Source organism: Dromiciops gliroides, chromosome 4, assembly GCF_019393635.1.
Source record: "Dromiciops gliroides isolate mDroGli1 chromosome 4, mDroGli1.pri, whole genome shotgun sequence".
Taxonomy (NCBI): Eukaryota; Metazoa; Chordata; class Mammalia; order Microbiotheria; family Microbiotheriidae; genus Dromiciops; species Dromiciops gliroides.
The window spans coordinates 301269493-301296481 of NC_057864.1; the positions used below are offsets into that span (position 1 = coordinate 301269493).

Below are 26989 nucleotides of genomic sequence, written 5' to 3' on the forward strand. Positions count from 1 at the left end.
AAATGTTAAAGATGCACCCCATTGCACAAACATTTTTATTCAAAATGTGAATTTATTTACAAATTTTCAAAAACTCTACTTGGTTCTAAAACTCTGGTTAAACTTATATATAATTACTAATGCAATTGTAATCCTCAAAGAAACACCACCATGTTTTAAGTCTTCTAATTTGTTTTGAATATGCTCTTTGCTCTTCCTAAAGATGTTTATTTTTATGGCTTTTAAAATTTCATACTGTAGTTCAATGACCATGTCTCTTTTCAAACGATATTGCTGAGTACAAAGAGAAATTTGTCTAAATCCACTCGAAAAGCTTGGACTAAAGGAGTAGGTTAATAAACATGTATGAAACAAAATTTTACAGCAGGAATACTATTAGATGAACCAAATTTCTCTATCATGCTGACCACATTCATTTGATTCATTCCCAAAATGAAACACTTCATCAGTATATCACATTAGAGATATCTAGCAGGGAGAGAGTTTAGTACTCATAAAAATGTGATCAAGGCCAAACCAAATTTTCTAGGTCAAAGGAATCTGTATTTGAATAGTATTTATAAGGATACATACTTACAGAACGAAGTTTCAATATAATTAAAACTACTAGGAACAGAGGAAACAAATTCAACTTAACATGAGATTTTGTAGTAGTTACAAGTACAAGATAGAGACATAGTTCACATAAAAAAGATCTAGGTATTTTTACAGCAAGCTTCAGGATTCAAACAATGTGATATGACAACTAACAATATCTCGGCAGTATTACTCAGTCTGAAATGGAGAATATCATGTTGTAATTAATTTTCTGTCCAAATATATTGGAACTCAAGTATCACATCAAACATTTGATTACATTCCTAAATATGTTCTTGTTTTGAGGTCATTTTTTAGTTTTACAATGACAACCCAAGGATAAATAGGGTTTAAACATAAAAACTCACTTGTAAGCAGATGTTTCTAAAAAATACAACTCTATATATCAAGGAATACTTGTTTTCTTTAGTTATTAGGAATTTTCTTAAGAGGATATTAATACTTTCTTAGCTGAAAAGTATAAATTTTAAAGAGCATACTGTGATGCACTACAAATCATTTAATTCCTCTAAATTCCAAAACCTTCATATTATTTCACTGGTGCTGAAAAATTCCTGGTAAGGGAAACTTCCTCTATGAAGATAAGAAACTCTTCTGCAACTTAAGTCTAGAGCATGAGAAATCACAGGATCATAAATCTAGAGTTAGATAAGGAAACTAAAGTGCAAGGAAGTTAGGAGACTTGCTCAGGGTCACTCAATTAATATATACCAGAGGCAAAAATCAAAACTAGGTTTTCCTGATTCCAAGGCTAAGGGTAATTCATTACCCCATGCTGCCTCTCAATTACTTTTTGTATTCTAAAAGACTTCTAAGTTAAAAATATCTTAAGACAGTACAAATATGGGTATGTAAAGATGACAATAATTAAGCTTGATGTGAGATTTTTTGTTTGGGGGTTTGTTTTTTTTGGCCAGGGGAGGGCGAACACTTTCTTGGAGTTGGTTGACACCTGTGACTTCACTGGTGTGGTAAGCTTCAAATGATGAAACTGTATCAATGCTGACCAGCAATTATTCTGCAATTTGAATACCATCTTAAGAACGCTTCCAAGAATACCTAGAGGTTAAATTATTTGTCTTCAGTCACTTAGCCAGTTTGTTGTCAGATGCTGGGCTTGAACCCCAATTTTCTTGATTCTGAGGCTATCTTCTAATGCCACACTGCCTTTCAATATTAGTGTCAAAGAAGGACTTTCAGGTTTTGATTCTTTGACAAGAGTCCTATAGTAAAATGAACACTGTAAAGGCTTTCAAATCTCAAATTTCAAAGCTTTCCAACATAAAAAAACAAAACAAAACACAACACTGGTCAAAGCCATTGTTTTTCCTTGCTATCTCCCTAAATTTTTCAGCAAAGAATACTGCTTCCCTTAAACAAGTAACTTCTTTCCTCTTTTCTGTGCAAAGGTGATGAGGGGCACTAAGGACATCAAACACTGTATCATTTTTGTAATGTTTTCATTAATTTCATTGAATTGCTTTTTTTTTAATTCTTTTTTTATACGGGATGGCTCCCTGGGAAGAGGCATGGGGTGATACATTGGGAAATATAGGTGATATAAAAACAATTTATCATAAAAAAATGTATTTTTTTTAAAAACCTAAATCACCAAAACTTGTTTTCCTAGTTTCAAGAAAGAACTATTTGAGGAAATATTCCAATTTCTAATTTCAAATGAAAGCTTTAAAACATCCTAGAAGAAATCCAAAACAGAAATAAAAAAGCCAAAGACCTAAAGAAAATGCTTAATCTTTTGTTTCATTATGAAATTGATATAAAACCATTTGCAAAAAGTACATAGATGCCTGAGAAATGAAGCTGCTAAAAGCTTGCTTACTTACTTCTAAGATTTGGTGGCCAGACACCATTCTAGTAAGGGAAATAATCTTTTCAAGGGTATAATACAGAAACATAACTACATTATTTTTTAAAATTAGAAGTATTATTTGGCGTGTGTGAAGAAGTGAACTAGAACAGTAACAGGGAGTGGAAAGTATATGCATATGAAAGTTATCATGGGATGACTATTTGGAACTTGATTAGATATCAGAGCATGAGGGAGGAAATCAAAATTATTCTAGGTTGTTAAGCCCAGGTAAGTGGGAAAATAGTGATACCATTAAAAGAAACAGGGAAGTTGTAGAGGAGCCAATTTTGAGGGGTTTCTAAATTTACTTCATGATACACTGAATGGTGGTAAGAGTATTCACTGGGTCCAGCAGCAACCAGAAAATAGAGGTCCAGAACACGTGAATGAATTCTATACAGGAAACCATCTCTACAACTGAGATAATTAAAGACATGACAGTGGGTGAGATCACCAGGATAACAGAATGTAGTCAGAGAAAGAGGGTCAAAAATAGTATCTTAACAGATAGACACATATAGGGGGAAAAAAGATGATAAGCCACCAATGAAAACTGAGAAACATATATAGGTAGAAAACCAAAAGAGAACAGTGTCATAGAAACAGAGTATCAAAAAGGAAGAAATGATCAACATAAGCAATTACTATTAAAAAAAAGAATGAAAAGGAACCACTGGACTCAGAAATTAAGCAATCGTTAGGGACACAAGAGAGACCAGTTTTAGGGTTGCTGTTTAGTCATTTTTCAATCATGTCTGACTTTTTGACCTCATTTGGGGTTTTTTTGGCGAAGATACTAGAATGGTTTGTCTTTCTTTCTCTAGCTCACCTTATATATGAGGAAACTAAGGCAAACATGGTGAAGTGACTTGTCCAGGGTTACATAGCTAGTAAGTGTCTAAGGCTGAATATGAACTCTGGTCTTTGTGACTCCAGGCCTGGTGCTCTATCCACTGTGCCACCTAGCTTCCCTAATTTCAGTATAGAAGAGACAAAAGAAAATATTTCAGAAAGCTGAGAAATGATGGTGGAAGGAAATTAGAAAATAACAAGATTGAAGAATTAGAAGGCAGCAAGACTGAAGATAAAGAGTATTAGAAGATACCAAAAAAAGAACAGTATTGCAGAAGGAAAAGCATAATAGCCATGTTATTGAAGGAAGGGTAACAAGAAATGAGATACTAGTACGAGACCTACTGGGCAGGGCAAGGGAGTGAGGGAAGTGACAGGAAAGATTTTAGGGAGATAGATAGGAATCCAGGGTAAAGATATGTTAGCAGGTATAAGTGGCCACAATCCAGGTCTCCTGCATATGAATTCTAGTGCATTTTCAACTTTTGTTATTTACTGATGAGTAAGGGTAGGAAGAATAAGGAAAGAAAAACAGAAGGCACCACTAGGTGCCTAAGCAGATGACAGAGGGTAGATACATATTTGAAGGGAAAACAGAGATGGGGTAGGCTAATGAAGAGGTAAGCAGACAAACTGGGGAAGGTATGTGGGGGGCAAAAAACCATTTGATGGTATCTCAAAACTCATCAAAACATGTAGGTGATTAAATTTATGAAGTTAAATCTTTGATGAAAATAAGTGTGGGTACTCTTTCCATCAATGCAGATTTATCCATTAGTAAGTGGTCTTCTTGAGTTGCTATGGTCAAATCTTCTGAAAAGTCTCACTAAATTTAACTAGACTAGCCCTTTGGCAGACCTAAATTTATCATGCTGATACTTGAAATCTTCTCAGGTTTGTAGAATCTCCAAGAGCCTATGTTCAATGGGCACCACTTTCAAGAAACTGGTCAGTCAGTCAGTATCTCTCCTATACAACCTCACCTCTCCAACCCACACACAGACCCAAAGTAAGAAACTGAAATAGGGCTTACTGGAGTTTGCTATACAGCTGGAACTTACTCTATAAATTTCATTATGAATATATCTTGCTTTATGTAACAGACACAATAGTGAAATGTTTATATACAATGGAATTTTTCCATTGATAATTATTCCTACAATAAGTTCCTAAGACATCCTGTCATCTCATTGATATGGAAATTCCCTGAAACAATGCAGATCACAACCTACCATGTCTAACTGTCCTGTGCTACTTGTCCACATCCCCCTGTAAGTAGCGTGTTTTTTTTCTACTGACACCTTAACAATCCAATGAAACAGGCTGCCTATCAAGTCATACCTAATTCTTGCTGCATGACCGACATCTTTTTTGCTTTTACATTTCTTCGATGACATCCTTTTGTATGACTTCAAAATTCTTTGTTCTGCTCTCCACATCCAGAAAAAACTGTGGAATCTGAATGCAGATTGAACCATACTATTTTTGCTTTTTTTGTTTTTGTTTTTCCCTTTCTTGAGGTTTTTCCCTTTTATTCTGATTCTTCTTTCTCAACATGACTAATGTGGAAATATGTTTAACATGATTGTACATATATTATGTTTGTCGGACTGGTTGCTGCTTGTGGAGCGGAGAAGGAAGGAGAAAAATTTGGAACTCAAAATCTTATAAAAACAAATGTTGAAAACTCTATATGTAACTGGAAAAAATTAAAATACTATTAAGACTGAAAAAAAAATTTTTAATTTAAAATTTTTTGTTCATAACATTTCAGCTTTTCCACACCCATCACCTACCTAGGTATTAAAAAGATAGGATAGGTTTCAGAGAGAGATATTTGAGGTCATTAAAAAAACTGGACAATTTCCCAAAGACTATCCATTCTGCTTTCTTCCTATTCTAGGCCCAATTTATTATCCATTTGCATTCTGCAAATGTAACACAATAGGTAGGTTTTAGCCACTTGATTTTTCTTATGTAATTGTAGATCTCATTTAGGAGGCTCCACAATGTTTCAGAAATCAATGCAATCAACACAATGTCATCTGCAAAGAGGAGCAGCATCTGGAGAACCACATCTACAAAAAAAACCCTCTTCAACTTGCTGGCTGCAGTGGACTTCATCCACATCTGTTTTATGTCACATTTGTTACTAATCATAAGAGTCAAAGGAGATTACTTGTTATATACCTTTAAAGGAATCTTGCATAATTTTGCCATGTATAAGGTGTCTCAAAAGTTGTATTGCAGTGTTAAGCTGTTAAAGCTACTTTGTCAGAGAGCCTACAATGGCATTTTACTCTACTGAATCAAATGCTCTTTTTACAGTCAAATAAACACAGTGAGACCTCATTTCTCTAAGTTTTACGGTCAACTGAGTAATAGGAAAGATATGGTCTACTTTGGAATCTTGCCTACAAAAGCCTACCTGTACCCATACTCATCCAGTATGCCATTAATACGCATGCACATTATTTTCATATACATTTTTACATGCAGGAAACTAGGGACATGAGGTGGTAGTTACTGATGTATCTTATTGACCTTTTTCTTCCATAATTTTGGTACCTTCCTGTCCTTCAAATACCTGATGAATTGCACCTATAACACCTTGGAAACTGTGTCATCTCCAGAATGGGCCTCCTCTGTATATATTTGGTCTAGTCCAGCTACTTTCCCTCTCCTTTTTTTTCTTCAATGTATTTTCCACTTTCTCCTTAAGCTCATCTTTTTTCAGATATTTTCCATTTCATTCATTTGGTGTCCTATTTTATTCTTAAATGCTCTTACAATGACTAAGCTTAGCTGAGTTGCATACCAAGTTATCTTTAAACTAGTTTTTGTCCACACTGCTTCTCATTATTTAAAAAGGCAATACTCTTCATAACCTTGCACTCTCCTTTTCCATAATATTTTATAAACAAGTTTATATTCTAAACTAGTATTGCTTCTAATTGTCATATTAGCTGTATAAGCCAGCCAAATGTTTTCTAAAGAAAGTGAGGATTTTTTAGGCTCTTTTTACCTCCTCATTATGGTAACTGGTATCTATCAATTAAACTTCAATTTGCAACTACCATAATCTGTGTCTATGTCTCACATCCTTTCCTCTCATACAATTCCCATTTTTCTTTACCAGTAACATGCTCAAGTAGGTAAAGATGGAGCTGTTAACTGAAGGGCAGATATAAGTATATATACGTATGTATGTATATGTTCATATGTACACACATGTATGCATAAGTAAATGCTTAAGTGAACACATAAGTGTTTTATGTTTTTACATTTTAATTTTATTCTGTTGATTTCTATTCATTTGTATCTTTGCTTCAATAAGCAGTTTGAATTCACACACATCTTATCTACAAATGGATCTTATATCTATAAGTCATCTCCTGACAACATATAATTAATTTTGGTTTTGTGATATTGTTTGGTGTTCATCATATCCAAAGTTTTTTCTTCAAAAAAGTAATCATGGGGCAGCTAGGTGGCACAGTGGATAGAGCACTGGTCCTGGAGTCAGGAGGACCTGAGTTCAAATCCGGCCTCAGACACTTTAACACTTACTAGCTGTATGACCCTGGGCAAGTCACTTAACCCCAATTGCCTCACCAAAAAAGTATCATTATATATATATCTAAGGCTGCTATGGAATCTACAAATTTCTGGCTTCTCTCTTTTCTTACTTCTGAACCTCTTTTTTTGGTCATCCTCATCTACTCCCATTTTTACTTTTAAGTCACCAAGTATCAAAGTATATGGAAATTTATTTTGGAGGGTCTGAGTACTCCACCGAATTTCCCTACCTTTTAAGCACTCGAAATAGATGAACTATAGAAACAATCATTATCATGGTACTCTGAAATACAAAATTATCAAATGTCCCATAAAGTTATGTTTCTTCTTGTTTCTGAATACATGATAAAACTAATTCCTTTATCTGCCTCTTGCTTGAGAGCCTGTGTGCCACTTATATTTAGTTCCAAGTTCTTTTGTCTTCCTATTTCATTTATAGAGAAAATGTAAGACTGATATTTTTCAATTGAATAGGTATAACATACTCATGGTACCATCAATTAGGTTAATATTTTACTCTCTAGGGGCAGCTAGGTGGCACAGTGGATAGAGAACCAGTCCTGAGTTCAAATCTGGCCTCAGACACTTAACACTTACTAGCTGTGTGACCCTGGGCAAGTCATTTAACCCCAATTGCCTCACTAAAAAAAAAAAAGGAAAAAAAAAATTTATTCTCTAAAAATGCTGTGATTCTTATTATTTTCTGCTTCTTTTATTTTTATTCATAGGTTACCAGAGCAAAGGAATCCAGAAACAACTGGTTGAGCTAATGTTGACATGCCTCTTTTTACGTGGCCTGGTCCTGGCCCTTTCTCCATTACATAGCACTGTCTAATCTTATAGTAAAATAACTCTCTATCCCAGATTTCTTTCTTCCTTTCTTAGGGGATGGAGTGGGTAGCTAGCAGCAAAAAAGGACAAGCAGAACAAGAAGGCCTACATTGGAAGTTCCTGCCAAGAACAGATTCCACTGAAATTTTTAAGAGAGTACTAGGGTATTAAAGAAGGGTACAAGTTTTCAAAGTATATAAGTGAGGAGCAAAATGAGTCATGCTACTCCATCCAGAAGCAGAGTCACAAGTATACTGTCAATAACATCCCTCTACTCCCATCTTAAAAACAACAATCCTATGACATCAAGTTTCTTTCCTTAGGCCTAATAGTTCATCTCTACACCAAGTGATAAGGCAACCAGCTGTAAGCAGACAGATAAGTAACTTTATCTACTTTTTTTCCCACCAGCATGTCTGCCAACAAACAAAGAAGTTCTAGCACTAAGCATTCCTTCAGCAATAAAATTAACACCCTAAAATGTCAAAATAGCCTGAAAAATAAGTAAAAAGATAGTAACATGTAATGTTAATTTAAACACTATTTCTAAGTATCAGGCTAAAAAAAATCTTCATCAAGTACACTGACCTCTCAACAGAAAGAAATTTCTGCTATACACAACTTTGATATAATCACATAATCACATCAATAAAACACTGTAGGAGTCTCTTCTAGGAGATGGCAATTGTTTTTTCTACTAAACAAATAATAATAGTATATGTTAAATCAATAAATAATTTTTTGCTCATAGCAATTTTCAGGGAATTAAGAACACTTGAATAAAAGAGATATCTGGATCACAATATAGTTGTTACAAAAAGGATAAAATACAAATATGTGTTAATAAACCTCTGACTTTTGCATCATTACTGCCTTACATTCTTTTTAAAAAAAAAATTATTTATTTTTATTTATGTATTTATTTTTGTGGGGCAATGAGGGTTAAGTGACTTGCCCAGGGTCACACAGCTAGTAAGTGTCAAGTGTCTGAGGCCGAATTTGAACTCAAGTTGTCCTGAATCCAGGGCCAGTGTTTTATCCACTGTGCCACCTAGCTGCCCCCAACTGCCTTACATTTTTAATGCAGTGTTTTGCTAGAAGCTGGTTCTAAGCTGAGGTGTGGGATTTTTTAAAATAGAGAAAACTGAAAAATAGATGACAATCCTACACAAGACATAGCTCTATCAATCTCAATGTGTCCATGAAGAAATCTAATCCAAATAATAAAGTAGAAGAGTTCTTGGTATCATTTTTCTCCTACCTTCTGACACTCAGTGATACTATCTATATTAGTAAGGTCTTGTTGAGGAAGGGAAGAACAAAAAGAAGTTTCCAATTGTTACTAAAAAAACCCCAAAAACTCAAAGTGGGATTTAAAAAACATATATCTAGTGCTATTAATATTCAAATAAAAGTTTTCAAACACACTGCCTTGCTATCAATAAATATCCTGAAAAAACATGTAGGCAGAACATTCTACCAAAATTCTAAATGCTTATTTTTTCTTATTACTAACCTATCAGAGACACCTGTTTGAAATTGCCTTCAAATCCCCCAACAGTGTAGCCAACTTAAAACTTCATAGTGAAGCCTGACACACATACAACACTGAAAAATACATAGTAGTAGAATTAATAGTTCTAATTAATCCCCTCAAATGTGTATTTCACATGTGTGTATACAAAAGAACAGAAGTCAGACTGGCATTTTGTATCAAATATTTCTAAAATATATGAAAGCTGTTCCTAAAGAGTTGTACAGAGGAAGAAAAATGTTGGAACTTATTTTTCTATGAGTTTTCATTATATGATGAGAAATGCAGTATAACAGAAAAACATGTGCTTGATCCAACCAATTTTCTAAAACTCAATTCCCTGTCACATTCTTCTTCTCTGCCATTTAATCTAAATATACATACACACACACACACACACACACACACACACACACACACACACACACACACATATATATTTGTTTGTTTTGGTTTTTTTTGCGGGGCAATGAAGGTTAAGTGACTTGCCCAGGATCACACAGCTAAGAAAGTGTCATGGGTCTGAGGCCAGCTTTGAACTTGGGTCCTCCTGAATCCAGGGCCGGTGCTTTATCCACTGTGCCACCTAGCTGCCCCCTAAATATATTTTTCATGTTACTAATCTCTCCTCCATGGCCATACTATTAGTTTATCTATCCGGTAACCTATTAAGTTTTTTCTGGTTACTCTTAAAAATACTTTGTTGGCATTTCTAAAAAGAACAAATTGATTTTCACTAAGTTTTGAAAATAAAGTTTTTTAAACTCTTAAAAGTTAATCTTCTAAATGGCATTCCTATACTTTAACGGCTCTTCTGGAGAGTTATATGATAAAATTTGTTTTAAGGATATCAATGAATTATTTCCACATTACTATCTAGGTTTGTAGTTTTTTTGTTTTTTTGTTCTTTAGCCAAAGGCTACCTTGTACTCAACAAGAGCAACGTCTTAGAAAGCAGACAGACTACTAGGGTTTTATTTAACCAAGTCTACTCTTGCCCTTCTCAGATGCACACCAAAAACATTTTTCTAAAAGTACAACTTACCTTATCTAAGGCAATGTTATCTTTCTTTTAAGTCACATTTGAACAAAATTCTATAGATCAAGTTGTCATAATAACTATAAAGACGAGCCAATTATGAATTTGTAAAACAAAACAAGAAGTGAGTAAAAAACATAGAATGTTAGTAAAGTTTAATTTTTTTCGATTAAATCTCATTTCAGATATATTGCTGTCTTCCAATTCTGCATAAACAGAATTTATATAAAAATTATCAAAGTCCTACTTTGATTCCTCATTATGCCATGGAGTTGACCCTGGTTTCTCAAATGTCAGGAAAACTCAAATTCTGCAGGTCCTGAATCAAACTGAAAAGCCTTCAAGTAACAAAATTGTCTTTCATCTAAGGACCACGTAACTAAGTTCAGAGATATTTGTCAACATGTAGGCCAGTCAATGCAATTCAGAAAGTTCATCTAATAAAACACATAGGTGAGTTACAAGCTACCTCAATGGTCCTTGCCTTCACAGAATTTATAATCTAAATGCAGGGAATGAGATACAAAACTATGCTACTGACATTAAAGACTTATGAAAGAGGGAAAGCTATGAGGGGAAGTTAGCTTTAGTGAATATATAATAGGAAGTAGTTTCATACACACTGTCCCCAATGCTTCAACTGTACTCCCTTCTCCTTTCCATCTCTTAAAACTCCTCACTTCCTTGAAGGCTCAGCTCAAATACCACCTTATTTATGAAATTTTTCTTGATTCCTCCCAAGCTGCTAGTGCTCTCCACTCTCCCTCTCAAAAGAACCTTGTATTTATTTTATTATGTATTCTGTATATGTACAGACTATAAACTGCTTGAAGGTAGGGACTACTGTATTTTTGCCTGTGTATTTCCAGTGCCTAGCATGAGGTAATCACTTAATAAATGCTTCTTTACTGTCTGAAGCAAAAGCTAAGTACTTATAATTAATGGCAAATAAAGTAAGATATCTATGATGGAATTAAGTTCTAGGGAATCTTCAAAGACAATAGCAATGAGTCCACACTTAATTGGGGCTGCTCTCGTAACTAATAAATCTTTCCCTGGAACCAATTTAGGAAGAACCAGGGACATACTTCACCTCACCCATATCTATACTGATTCTCTGCTTGCTTCCTTGCCCTGAACCAGTACCTTTTCCATCTCTGCTTGAAGTTTTATCTCCAGCATTTAGAAATGCCTAGCATGTGTATTAAGAGCATAATAAGTGTTTTATCTAACTTTTAACTATCTTGAGAAGAGGGATGGCATTAAATCAATCTCACTGGTACAATGTGGGTTTCCTTGGATAGTGAGGCAGACTAAGGGAAGAGGGAGGAGACTGACAAGAGGACTTGCATATTAACTTTGGTTTGAGATGAGAAAGGCCTCGATTAGGATGAGATCAGACAGAAAAGGATGAACCCAAGAGATACTTTAAAAAGTAATCAAATTGAAAGAAAACAAAGGACCCCTAAATGACCCCAAATTTTCTACCTGAAGAATGGTGACAATGCTGACAGAAAAAAAAAATAGAGCTGAAATGGGGAACCTGTTGGGGACAAGGAAAATCATTAGTTTAGTTTGGACATGGTGAATTTGACAAGATATTACATCCAGAAGTAGACATCTCCACCGCTCAGTTGTTTCAGTCATGTCCAACTCTTTGTAACCCCATTTTGGGTTTTTCTTGGCAATGATACTGAAGTGGTTTGCCATTTCCTTCTCCAGTTCATTTTACATACAAGAAACTGAGGCAAACAGGATAAAGTGTCTTGCCCAGGATCAAACAGCTATTATTTTAAAGGGAAAAGAAGCACAGTTGTATTTCCTAACAGATATGTCAACTATTTTATTTTCCTAGACCTAACACAAAAGCCAATGTGGAGTAGTGGTAAAAGAGTTGGCCTCAAAGTCAGAAGACTTGAGTTCAAGTTTCATCTCCGATTCATACTTTATTATGTGACCCTACAGTGCTCTTAAGCAATTCTACAACATTCTAAGTACAGAACAGCTGCTAAGTCGAATAGGTAGAAGTATCCTCACCAGGAGTTTACTTAACTGATAGAGTCAGATTTTTTTTAACTTTTTAAAAAACAAGATAAAACAAATAAACAAGAACAACAAAAAAAGCCTTCCTTTATTCAGTCCCTAAATGAGTGTACTTCACTAATTCCCAATTTTTCCAATTTGTGGTAAAAATGAAGAAAAGGAAACTATCCTTGTTTTAAGAAATGCAAGTGATAAATGTAAAATCTCTCACTGGTAACAGAGGATTTCAGAATTGGATGGGACCTTGAGGATCACTTAGTCCAACTTAAAAAAGAATACCCATTACAAAACACTTTTGGAGAGCACCTAGGTGGCACAGTGGATAAAGAATGGCCCCTGGATTCAGGAGGACCTGAGTTCAAATCCAGTCTCAGACACCTGACACTAGCTGTGTGACCCTGGGCAAGTCACTTAACCCTCATTGCCCCCCAAAAACAAACAAACCCAAAGCACCTTTGACTGAAGACTTAATTTTTCAATAAAATATATTTAATAAGAACATGAAACTACTAAGGAATATACAACTTGAATTTTCTCAGACTTTAGCTTTGATCTAAATTGTGCCCCAAAATATAGAAAATATTTTAAGTACACATAGTCCACATATAATATAAAAATGCAATACAATTTAAAATTATGTATGACTATAAATGGCCTTATACCAATGTACCTAAAAATAATCTGAACTGCACTGCTCTTACCTGAAATTCTGATAAAGCAATGTGTAGCATGCAAAGTGATATACATCTGCTATACCTGAAAATAATTTTTGTCCAGTTTTCTAAACAATTCTGCCCAATATGATTAAAATCAATTTACTTACCTATACTGGGGGGACTACCATAGTTGATCGGAGACTCAGGAGGTCTTCCACAATGTAAAGCAGCAAGAGCAGATCCTTTCCACACAACATGTTTGCAGCCTATTGAACATATATGTGTAATTATATACTTATGAATTTAGGCAAATTCACACAAAAAATTTAAATGATTAAAATCCCTTTAAGCCTTCTTTTGAAGTTCCATACTTTTATTTGTGCGAAGCAAAGACTGTCTTCCAGCTCCTAATAATGTTTGCACTCCAGGGACACTTTGAGGAATTTCTTGCTCTAGAAGTGGTCCTAATCGATGGCATATTTGCAGCAAGTGATCTGGTGCCAAATGTCTATAATACTTCACCTATTGTGTGAAACAGAAAAATATAAAAATATTTGCTAAAGGGAAGACCAACATTTTCATCACATAAAACTCATATTACATCTGTTACCTAAAATTCTAAAGAAAAAATACTGACATGAAAAGTGAATTTTTCATTTAATTTTAAATAAAGACAATTGATTTTTAAAGCAGAGATTTGTCCTAGCTATTCTTCCAACTGCTTCTTTAATATAGAAAAACAAACCAAGAGGCTTGGATTTATATCACACCTAGTCTTTAAATTTTACTTATTACTACCTAAACTTGACCAAAGTCACAGATTCTAAGCTTTATTTTCCTTTTTTATAAAGGGTTATACTAGATGATCTCCAACTCCATCTCATTCTATTCACTATCTCTATATCTCATTACCCTACAATTTTATATTCCTTAAAAACTTTGTATTTGTTCTGTGAAACAGCTTGATTCCTACTAAGTTTTGCCCTCCCCTCTATACACCGCAAATAACATGAGGGGAAAGGTTAAGAAGGAATTCAACTTCAATCTAATGGGGGCATCTAGGTGGTGCAGTGGATAAAACACTGGCTCTGGATTCAGGAGTACCTGAGTTCAAATCCGGCCTCAGACACTTGACACTAGCTGTGAGGCCCTGGGCAAGGCACTTAACCCTCACTGCCCCACAAAAAAAAAGAATCTAACAACTAATTCTAATATACTTTTTATAAATAAAAATTATGTTGACAACTATCATGCTTCATTTCAAATAAGTCTTTAACGTATTAAAATTACAATCAATAGTAGTAGGTTAACTACTGAAACTAGTCTTGATAATAGTGTTTATAAATTTAAAAGCACTATATTTAATCTCATCTTAACCTTTCAGAGCCTCAGTTTCCTCATCTGTAAAACAGGAGTAGTAATAGCTAGTGTACTTATCTCACAGTGTTGATATGAAGATCGAATGTATAATGTATGTAAAGTACTTTATAAATGTCAGCTACAATTACAAAGAAACAAAATTCTACTCTCTAGTTTGGCCCAGGTTGGATTCCAAATAAAAACATCATTATGTATTTAGAATTTGATTGGGGGGGGGGGGCAGGTTGGAAGAGGACAATCCCTTCAAATTCATATACTTATCAAAATATTTTTAAAATCCTAATACAGAATGAATCTCGAAAGAATTAAAATAACTATTATACTATAATACTGACCCAAATCATGTAAATTTCCTCACTATAGTGCCTAAAGACTAGTATCCACTGCCATTTCCATATGAATTCCTTATGAAACAAGACTTTTTTGTCAAATTATTCTATACTAGCTTGCAATAGCTTGTTATAGCATAACTGAAGACCACAACTGACATTTTAAAGAGGCTGGATATTATTCATATTTCTACACTGTACCTAACACACCTTACTTTTTTTTTTGGGGGGGGGGGCAGGGCAATGAGGATTAAATGACTTGCCTAGGGTCATATTTGAACTCAGGTCCTCCTGAATCCAGGGCTGCCACTTTATCCACTGTGCCACCTAGCTGCCCCCTACACCTTATTTTTCATCAGAATTTGCTTCTGTCCTGCACCTGCTGTTATCAAACTTTGTATTGTAGCAATTCATTAACATAAGGAATATTGAACTGAACAACTGAGGATCTAGAAAATCTTATTTAGAATGACATGTTTTTCTCACTATATTAATCTTCTGATGATAGGAGATAAAATGAACTTTTTTTTCATGTTTTCATAATTTCTTTCACACATTTATATAAAATCCCTATCAATGACTTAAGAGTTGTTTTGTGATAAGGTGACAAATTCCATATCCCACATTTTTAAGTTACTATTTTTAAAAATTCCACAGCTAGCTATAAAAAAATTAATTTTCACCCCAAATTTATCAATAACCTTAAATTAGCATTTTTAAGAAAAATTAACATAGAAAGATAATCACAATCCTACATAGGATCTTGACAAATAATCTCATTTGTAGTACTATTTTTAGCAAATACTTTTATAAAATACCAAAAATACATATAAACACATATTCATATACATTTATAACATTAATGTTTCCTTATGAAGCATATATTCTGGCTAGCAAAATTACCTCACACATATATTTTCCCCCCAGAATGTTGACTAAATAAAGTTGTCCACAAATTAAACACCTAACAGGCATAATTTTTACCAATGAACCTAACTGCTAAAAAACAAACATATACACATTGTTTCATTGTAAAATGAGTGAAGAGCCTAGATTCAAGTCCTGACTATGCAGCTTACTATCTATCTCTGTGACCTTGGGCAGTCAAAAACTCTCTTGGCCAAAATTTTCTGACGTGTATAAGAGGGTTAGATAAAATAACTTCTAAACAATAAATCCTATGAACCTGTTACTAGACGACCAAAGTCTCATCTAACTTAAATTCTATGATTCATGAACTCATTAAAAATTTATTTTAAAAATTATTTATTTAATAAAAGCAAAAAGTTAGTATATTATAAAGTCTTACTCAATTAGAAAGAATGCTCAGGTTATCAGGACTAGGACCCCTACTGATTAAATGATTTTTTCTGATTATGATATCCTTTTAATTTTGATTCTTATTGGAATTCTTGACAAATTACAAAAGTATTAATAATGTCTAAAAAAGTAACATTCATTTCCTAAGCAACATATATTGAACACAACTATTTCTTTACTAATTCAGTATTTTGCAGTGCCTTAGAATCATTATTCTGAAGTTCAATTTTCATTATAAAGTATTGGCTGAAAAAGCAGGTTGAAAACCATTCCCAGGATATATCCACGGGTCAAGTATTTTGAGATTGAGACATTTTCTCCCCCACCCCCCCACCAAAATTCCTGATACAACTTGATTCTGTTCCATCTTTTCAGTTGTGTCCAACTCTTTATGAATCCATTTGGAGTTTTCTTGGCATATAATCTCTATTAAAAGTGAACTGCATCATACTGTAGCCCAAGCAAATTGAAATAATATCAAGGTTTTGCTGTATATATATTTTTTTACGTATAACATTAAGTTTTTATTTTCTATACATTGTTCAGTTGTCGATGTCAAACATGATCTCTCTTTTTCAAAACATTTAATCTTCCTGAGTCGTAAAGACTATTTTACAGTGCTTTTAAAACCAACCACTATCTTCTGCTATCTAAATCAAAACTGAACAACAGCCTTCAGGACTAAAACACAAAGCCATGAGGGGCAGCTAGGTGGTTCAGTGGATAGAGCACCGGCCCTGGATTCAGGAAGACCTGAGTACACTGAACCCTGGGCAAGTCACTTAACCCCAACTGCCTCACCAAAAAAACCCCAACAAAACAAAACACACACACACACACACACACATACATATACACCCCAAAACAAAAAGCCATGGTACTCTTCAAAGCACATATTATTCTCCCCCCCCCCCAAGTTCATTATATATAAACACGCATTACTGCTATTCAGTTGCATCCAACTCTTGGTGACCACATTTGGGTTTTTCTTGGCAAAGATAATGGAGTGGTATGCCATTTCCTTCTCACAAAGAACTGAAGCAAACAGAGTTAAAGTGTCTTGCCCAAGATGATTTAGCTACTAAGTGTCTGAGGCAAGATTTGAACTCACAAAGATGGGTCTTCCTAACTTCAGGCCTTATTCTCTATCCAAAGTGCCACTTAGTTGTCCTAATCACATTTTAGTTAACTATATTACTTAGGATCCAAAAGTCTTTATGTAAAAATAGTTAACTTTTAATTTACTTAAAGTCCAACAATAATTCAGGAATTCAAAAAAATCTTAAAAACAATGATGCAGAAAAAAAATAATAAAATGGCTTAGGAAAATTACGAGCTCCCTCCAAAATATTTATCTTGAGGATTATAGGTCTACATTATACCTCTAAATAGAAGAAAGAAAAACTGACAGTTTCTACTACTGATCTGATTAAAGTTTTTCTTATACTAGTTCATTACAAAGCACACAACAAATATATACAAACACTAGTACCTGACACCCCTTCCGGGGTGTGACTGAGGTAGGGTAATGAAAACTAGCAGCACATATATTTTCTGTAGCATGGGGTTCCAATTCCCTACTTGGTTTTTCAAGTTCTTTTCAGAGTTGCTTAGGACACTCTTAAGTGGCCAGCCACAAAAACAGGTAATCACTTTTTCTTTTTTTTGCAGGGCAATGAGGGTTAAGTGACATGCCCAAGGTCACACAGCTAGTAAGTGTAAAGTGTCCTGAGGCCACATTTGAACTCAGGTCCTCCTGACTCCAGGGACGGTGCTCAATCCACTGCGCCACCTAGCTGCCCCAGGTAATCACTTTTCTATCTGTGACATAAGTCTAGTATTTATCATCACAGAACTGGTAAGGTGTCAAGAACAGTTTTTCACCAATTAGCAGAACATATCATTACACTCAATAAATCCAGCAGTAAAAACCTACAATCTGGAACAGAATAAAGTTGTCCTTGAAAATTAAGTATACTGGAAGACTGTATTACTATGTAATTTTTTTTTTTAAAGTGAGCCAGCTGGGGTTAAAGTGTGCCCAGGATCACACAGCTAGTGTTAAGTGTCTGAGGCCTGATTTGAATTTAGGTACTCCTGACTCCTGCGCCACCTAGCTACCCCCTATGTAATTTTAATCTTAAAAAAAAGGCAATTAATCTTAACAAAAAGAAATCAAACCAGAATACAAGTCTAAATCTAACTGAAGTTCAGAAAGTCAATTTCACAAATGTACAATGGAAGGCATGGCTAGATAGCAATTTGTCTGAAAAAGATCTGGAGATTTTAGTGGACTGGAAGTTCAATGACTTAATAATGTGACATGGAAGCCAAAATCAAGCTAATAAGATCTTAAGTTGCATCAAGAGGCATAAAATTGGGAAATAAGAAGTTAAGTCATACTGTAGAATATCTCAGCCAAATCACATCTGGGTACTGTGTTCAATTCTAGGAAAGTTGTAGGAAAAATACTATTAAACTAGACAGCATCCCAAGGTGCATAAACAGGATGGTAGAGAAAGGGCACTGTGACCATACAATAATATGAAGATCACTGAAGGGGATGGTTAGCCTAAGGAAGATTTAACTTAGGAGGTGACATGATCATTGTGTTCCAAGTAGCTGAAAGTCAGTCACGTGGAAGAGGAATTAGATTTGTCTTGCCTGGCCCCGAGACAACTGAACTAGGAGTAAAGAGTAGAAGGCGCAAAGAGTAAATTGATACTAAGGAAAAAATTGCTAATTATCAGAACCGTCCACAAATTGAGTGAGATTTGTGAGGAGGTTGTGGCCCTTAGTGGTTTTCAAACAAAGGCTAGATTGGTGCAGGGGTTCTTAAACTTTTTTATATCATGGATCTCCCATCTCAAACTTTGGCAATCTGGTGAAACTTATGAACCCTTCTCAGAATGAATTTTTTAAAAAATTCACAACTGGGGGCAGCTAAGTGGCACAGTAGATAAAGCACCAGCCCTGGATTCAAGAGAACCTGAGTTAAAACCCAGCCTCAGACATGTGACACTTAATAGCTGTATGACCCTGGGCAAGTCACTTAAGCCTCATTGCCTTGAAAAAAAAAATTTCACAACTGCAAGAAATACTAAATCTTAGTGAGATTAATTTTTTCCCATGTAAATTAATGGGTCCTCCTAGACTAGAAGCAACTTTTGTTCATACAGAAATTATATTTGATAATTTCTGAGGCCCCTTCTAATTCACACAATATCTAAGAACAAAAATCTATCATTTAATTCACAATTACATACTGATCCCTCTATTTCAACCAATCAGCCCACCATCTACTCCACATGTCAAAAACCAGATGAAATATAGTTTATATATGTCTCCATCTTTAGGAGTCTGAACAGTTAACTAAGGCTAAATTTGTACAATCATAGCACGTTGTAGTAGGTCAGTAACAACTTAGGTGTTAATTCTACCTCTTGTTAAAGCTAAGGTTCAAAAGAAAAGATGGAAAATGTAAGCAAATTACAAAAGCCAAAAACAAGGGTATATTCAAATTTCACAGGATAATGGTATAATTACATAGAACTGAACAGAAATTAGTCACCAAAATTTTTCTTTACAAGCTGAAATACATAGTCCCCAGGTATAAAATATTACATTCTCCTAATCTAGAAAAATTTCAATCTACTTTGATCTATTTTTGAAAGAGGTTTTTAAAAACCATTTAATACTACATACCACTTAAGTAAATATTAACACTTCCAGATTTTATCACCTTAGGTTTACAAATATTTCTTTATCTATTTCTACACTCATTTAAAAAATCTTTGCTATCATTTAAAAAATTTTTTCTCTTTTCTCCCAACTCATCTATTTATTCCCACAGTAAGAGCAAACCAATATACAGTGAGTCTATCCAAATTAATCAAGTGTGAGAACTGGAAATGTCAGTCCTATTTTTTATAGAACATTAAGATACCTTCACACCAACTGACCATAGTCAGGGTCTGAGGTATCAGTTTAATTAAGCATCACACCCAGGTCAAATCTGATAAAGGAAGCTTACTAAACAAATTCAGATTTTTTCAAAGATGTGCTCAAAAGACAGACTAGAAGCAAAGACATGTAACTGAGGCCGAGTGTATGAGTGCCAAAGTCCTATAAAAACGTTAAGTCAAAAAGGCTAAAGGTCAAAACAAGTGGAAACTTTCAACAAACTGCCCAGACACCAAAAGGAAAAGAAACGACCTTCTAAGTGACTGGAAGCTGGGAATAAAAACAGAGAAGGGATAAGACCACTGATGAGGGTAGTTGGAGGACTGAAAAAAATACTCAACTATTTAGCAATTGTATTTTTTCAATCAACTAGAATGATCTTCAGTTATAGACCATCTCTCATATATATGTATATACATACACACATACATACATACATATATATGTATATATAAATAAAATCTTTGAACTTTATGCCTCTTGAGTTGTATTTCACTACATAAAAACACCAAGGATTGAATGGCAGTACTATTAGCAGATTTGGAAATGGTTGAACTGAACGCATAAAGTATTCAATACAGATTAATGCCAACCTGTAAGAAGCTCTCTGGTGGCAAACTTCAATACTTCTTAGCCCTTTCCAATTTACCATTTTTATTAATAACTTGAATAAATATTCATTTAACTTGTTTATAAAATTTTCAGAAGACATAAAGCTGAGAGAGATGGCTAATACACTGCATGACAAAGTCAGGATCCAAAAGGATCTCAACGAGCTGGAAAAAATTAAGATGAAATCTAAAAGGGAATTAAGTGTTGCCCTTAATAATGGCAATAAGATGTAATTACTTTCATGATACTATTTTTGCAAATACTTATCATAAGTATTGCATTATAAAGTAACCAAATATTCAATAAAATTCTGTTTCTTGTTGCTTTGGGGCACAAAATAAAACTTTCTCACCTCCCAATCAATTTCCAACCCCTTATAATCTGGCCTACAACCTCACCACAAGTGAAACTGCTATCACAAAAATGATCAAAGCTCTCCTAACCATTAAATCTAACGGCTTTTTCTCAAGTCATCATATTTCTTCCCCTACCCTGTAGCTTGCCACTACTCCTTCCTCCTATTATCTCTCTCCTCTGTGGGTTTTCATGACTGTGTGCTCTCCTAATTCTCCTTCTGCTTGTCTCAATGTCCTTTTTCAGTCTCCTTTGCAAAATCTCCCATAAGTTTAACTATAATTTCTAGGTAAATTACTTCAAAATCTACATTATTAAGTCTTAATGTCTTTACTGAAGTTCAATACTACAATACCAGGTATTTGCTGGACATCTATAACTAGTCCCACAGGTATCTCAAACTCAACATGTCCAAAATATAACTCAGTATTTTTTCCCAAAATCCATCCATTTCTCTAAATACTCCATTTGTCAATGGTACCACAACCCTTTTAACTCACCCAGTTCACCTCAGAAGTATCCTCAACTCTTTACTCTTCCTCATCCCCCAACATTCCATCACTTCCCACTGGATTCCTATTACCATAAGGATAAAATATAAACCCGTCTTGACATTCAAAGCACTTCATAATCTGGTCCTCCCCATCTACCAAGCCACATTCCAACCAAATTGTTCTAAGGCAGTTACCAGATCACAACATTCTGTCTCTGGTAATCTCACCTCTGCCTCCAGTTCTTTAACTTTTGTTAAAGTATAACTCCAGTGCTACCTCCCACAGGAGACTTTGCCTGACCATCCCTGGTATCACCAAGGGTACCACCAAGGTATCACTAGTACCATCTCTGTATTTGGATTACATCTTATTTCCAACCCCCACCCCCACCCCCAGCAGAATCCGAATTCCTCTAAGGCAGAATCTATTTTGCTTTTGATCTTTGATACTCCATCAACTAGAAAAGTGCCTGGCATATAGTAGGTGATCAGTAAATATTTCTGACTTGAATTAAGAGACCTTTCTAATGTATTAAACTGTAGCATATGCTTAAAAAGTAGAACTTATTTTAGAAATAGCTCTGATGTATAACTTTTAAATGTTTAAATTTACAAAGTGATACACACACATATGAGATGAGAGATTCATAAGAACTCTACAAAGTAGGTATTACAAGTTTTATCACCATTCTTACAAAGAAACAGAGACTGGGGGAGATCGAATAATTGTGTATGTTAGAGACAGGCATCAATATCAAGTCTTAGTAACTCCTAAGTCCCACATCTTTATCCCCCATCCAGAAATAATGTTGGAAAGATCTGATTTTCAACTTTCACATGACAACACTTTCTTATTGTTTTCCCAGCATCTCAAACAAGCACTTGTTAAATACTTATCATGTGCCAGGCACTATGTTAAATACAGGGCATAAAAACACAAAAGTGAAACAGTCCTTGCCATCAAATAACTTACATTCTAGTAAAGTGGTAAGGAAGAATGCTTTTTTTTTTTTTTAAAGAATCATTAGAGGGACAGCTAGGTGGCACAGTGGATAGAGCACCAGCCCTGGAATCAGGAGTACCTGAGTTCAAATCCGGCCTCAGACACTTAACACTTACTAGCTGTGTGACCCTGGGCAAGTCACTTAACCCCAATTGCCTCACAAAAAAAAAAAATCATTAGGGTATGTATAGCATAGGAATACTATGAGCAGAATCTTGAAACTCAAGATCAAAAGATCTCAGCAAAGTTCCTAAGGAGTCATTTAGCTAAATCCTTGTTTGAAACACGACTCTCTCCTCAACAGTATTCTTTTGTTTGTGTGTTTGTTGTTGGTTGTTTTTTTATGGGGAGGTGTTGGGGCAATGAGGGGTTAAGTGACATGCCCAGGGTCACAGCTAATAAGTGTCAAGTGTCTGAGGTCGGATTTGAACTCAGGTCCTCCTGAATCCAATCAGTGCTTTATCCACTGTGCTACCTAGCTGCCCCCTAGTCAACAGTATTCTTAAGAAGAATACGGTATAATATATAATAATACAGTCTCAATTAAAAAATCTCCAGTAACAGGAAAACTAACTACTCAGGAAGTGCAATCAACTTTTCTATGACTTTAATTGTTATAAAGTTCTATCATATTTCACTGCAATTTTTAGCATTATAGCTTCTAATCATAGCTCCTAATTCGGATCCATGGGATGACAAAGGACAAGTCTAGTGATTCTTCTGCATGATATGTACTTAAAGATAACTACAATGACCTTCTATGGTCTTCTTTTTCCCAGCCAATAGGCCCAGTTCTTTCAATTGGTCCTTGTATCATATGCTTTCAAGTTCTCTTTTCATCCAGCTTGTCAATAGCTCTCAATAAAACAATGAGTCCATAACTTAGCACAATACTCCAGAAGTGGGCTGAACAGGAAAAGCACTATGGGACTGTCACCTCTTGTTAAAATAAAATCTGTGAACATTTGTCTGAAATTGTTAAAAAATACAGTGAGGTTTACTTTTTAAATTGTCAGGTATTTGACAATCTTAAAAAGTCAGTATCGAGAGAAATATCTCGTCGAGCTAAACAATATTTACCTAAGTAATACCCAAATGCTACTTTGACAAGCAAATTATTTGAAAACTTGATTCATGTCGTTCTTTTTAATTACATCTATTGTCAAAGTTATACTACCTAATACTACTTTTGGTTTAAAATGGAAAAGCCTAAAAATGTTTACTTTAGCATTTCAGAAATATATCTAAATAGACCAGTCAGTTTTATTTTCAGTAGTTTCAAATGGAAAGCACACACTAGAAATAACATCTCACCTATAATGGTAGAAAACCCATTTTGCAAATCATTACTACATATATTTCAGGACCAAATTTATCTAGAATTTGTTATTTCCACAGATAAGAAGTAAGTAAATCGGGGGCAACTAGATGGCACAGTGGATAAAGTACCGGCCCTGGATTCAGGAGGACCTGAGTTCAAATTTGGCCTCAGATACTTGACACTTATTAGCTGTGTGATCCTGGGCAAGTCACTTAAGCCTCATTGCGGGGCCCCCCCCCCCAAAAGAACTAAGTAAATCAAAGCTGAAAACAGGAAGTGATAAATATTTCCCCTCATCCAAACCATGGACACTACAGGTATATGATCCAAGTATTGATGTAGGACATCCACTCTGAGTCATTCCTGTGACAGTAAAACTTTGCTGGAATAGTAAGCAGATGAGCAGATGCTGGACCATTCTTGAGTATTATTAACCTCTTTCCTCTTTTTCCCTTCTCTTATACTATGAAACAAAATATATGCATGTATCTTGGCATAGCTCAATGGAGAATAGTCAGATAAGTTTTAAAATCACTCTGGTTTCCAAAACTTAAAGTACTGACTCAATGGATTCAATAATGTACAGTATAGCAGAAAGAGCACTACTTAAGAGTCAGAAAGGAATAGAGTACACCTGTGATTTCATTGTTTTATAAGGAATTACCAGGTGAGAAAATGGTAGTATGCATGTAGATATAGATTAGATATAGATATATAAATATAGATATAGAGAACTATATGTAGTTCTATATAGTTCTTTAAATATAGAGAACTGCTTAAAGAACACTGAGATAATAATTTAATAATTACAATAATTAAAAGATAATGTTACCCAGGGTTATACAATTAGCACATACAAGAGGTGAGCTTGAACCCAGGTTTTCTTGATTTTGAGGCTAGCTCTCTCACCAATATGTCTCCAGTTTTGGTACAGAAAAGCTATGTTCAAATTCCACCTCAATCAATTACTGTGTGACCCTACACAAGTCACTTTACCTCTAAGAGACAGTTTCCTCATCTATAAAACTAGGATATTAATACCTAAATGTATCTGCCTCAGAATTACTGTGAGAAAAAGCATTCTGTAAAGATGAAAGTACTATGCAAAAGCCAAGTTATTATTCCTAAAAGAAAATCCATTTCAAAATATATTTAATTAGTAGTCTTATGTATCTTAAAAGAACACTAACACACTTCTCTACAAAACAGGATTCATTTAACAAAGCTCACAGTAAGCTGTCTAAAATGTTAGACAATTTAAATAACATCAGTAAAAGATACTCACTTTCTAAGAACATCATGAATTCAACTTAACTGAAAATTTTCCAGAAAAAAAAATCATTCCTTTATTAAATACTAAATTCTGTGTTTACACAAATGCCATTTAAAAAAACAAAAAAAAAAACACACAAAAAAAAGAGTAAGGCTAAAAAAAGGGGGGAAGGGGAACATTTGTGCTTTGTATTTAGGGAATGCTAAATTACTTTGTTTGATGTTCATAAAATTCATGTAACTTATGACTCTGAAAGAGGAACAAATTCAAAAATTCTCATCACCAGGAAATTTTAAAAGAAATTAATTCTAGTTGTGACAACCAAAGACACAATACTCATCCATAAAGTCCTAAAAGATACAAATATTTGTGGTTTTTAAGTTCCCTAATCTCCAGCCAAAAGGAATCCGACAAGAGCAAGATCCTTTTACATAATCCAAACTACCATCTCATAACAGTTTTTGACTTCTCAAAAGCAAAAAGCTTTAATATCCTTTAATCAATCCAAAATGCTCACAACTAAATATTTCATAATGTAAATTTGCCCGGAAAAGTCAGTCAATATCTTAGTAGTCAGACTAATTTATTTACAATTCTACCTATATGTTCAACTGAATTCTTACTTTAAGGTTCTTAAACTTTACATTATTTTGTACCACCATACTTATGATTTTGGTAAACAGCTACACTATAAAACGTGATTTCCAGAAGTCTAAAGCAGTCATTCCATATTCTTCATAGTAATCTGAATATGTAATAATGATGTCCAAAATGTAAAAGCCAAATGATCTAAATGTGATATTTAAAAGTAGAATACCTTTGAAACATAAATTTATAAAACTGGATTGGGCACAATACAGTATTTTTAAACTTAAGTAGAAACACATAAGAAGATAATATCATTGCCTGGCTTTGGGGTGGGGGGTGTATGGGGGCCATGGCTGGACACTTGAGTATGTATATAAACAGAACTTCCCCTGTATAGTAAATCAATTTTCACACAACTAGGAAAGTACTGGGAATCACAGAATGTGTTTGAGTTGTTTGTTTAATTAGTGGTAAGGGAAGAGCCTAGTTTCTAACAGTGAAATCACCTAGACTAGATTCTTCATGCATAAAATGACAAGTCACAACTTCTCTCCTCCAACTAAATAGGTATTTTCTTTTCTATATTCAAAATATTTTAATTCTCACAAATATAGTAAGTTAAACATGAAGTTATGACAGAAAAAATTCTTTCAGTAAGCTGCCCTACAATAAGGCCTGTCTTTCTTACTAGGACTATATAAGATGAAAAAATAAAAACTACTAGCCTAGAGATAATCAGTCTCATCATCTCCTTTAAGTAGACTCAAAGGAAACCAGTCTTTAAGCCAATTCTGACTTTCGGAAAAAAAAATTTAAGTCTTACAAATACTATTAAAAATATAATTTTAAAAACTGAAAATCTGGAAAGGCAAATTTCCTTGAATCTCTATGTAATTTACCAATGCTAGATTACATTACTTATAATTCTATACTTAAATCTTTTTTACAAAGCTCAAAATCGTTTTTTAAAACTAGCCAGTTTAACAATTCATAAATACAAATGGTTAAAAACTCAAATTATTTTTACTACTCGTCTTTAATTTCTATTATTGTTTGAAAATCATCAATAACTTACAGAAATTAAGTATTTTAACCACAGCAAATCTGTACCAAACACAAAGGTATTTACTGTGTTTTGTATACAATTCTAAATTAACTTTCTCTTTCTAACTTGAGATCACTCACACACTATACACCCCCCCCCCCTTTTTTTAAGCTTCAAGGTTTTAGTACTTTAAGTTTTAAGACTCAACACCAAATTAGGTCCTAGTAAATGGCAGTAGTTCCCTTCAAAGTGAAGCTTTCTGTGGCATGAAACTATTAAGAGTAAAGCCCTTTATGAGAAGAGTAGG

The 26989-nt window shown here is 34.3% G+C and overlaps 1 protein-coding gene across 1 annotated transcript in view; it reads right to left on the reverse strand.

The window, feature by feature from the left end:
- Positions 1 to 26989, reverse strand: part of LOC122753697 (pleckstrin homology domain interacting protein) — a 181192-nt gene that overhangs the window by 149887 nt on the left and 4316 nt on the right. The window contains 2 exon segments of the mRNA XM_044001307.1: positions 13169 to 13267; positions 13373 to 13523. Coding sequence (XP_043857242.1) covers positions 13169 to 13267; positions 13373 to 13523 — 250 coding nt within the window.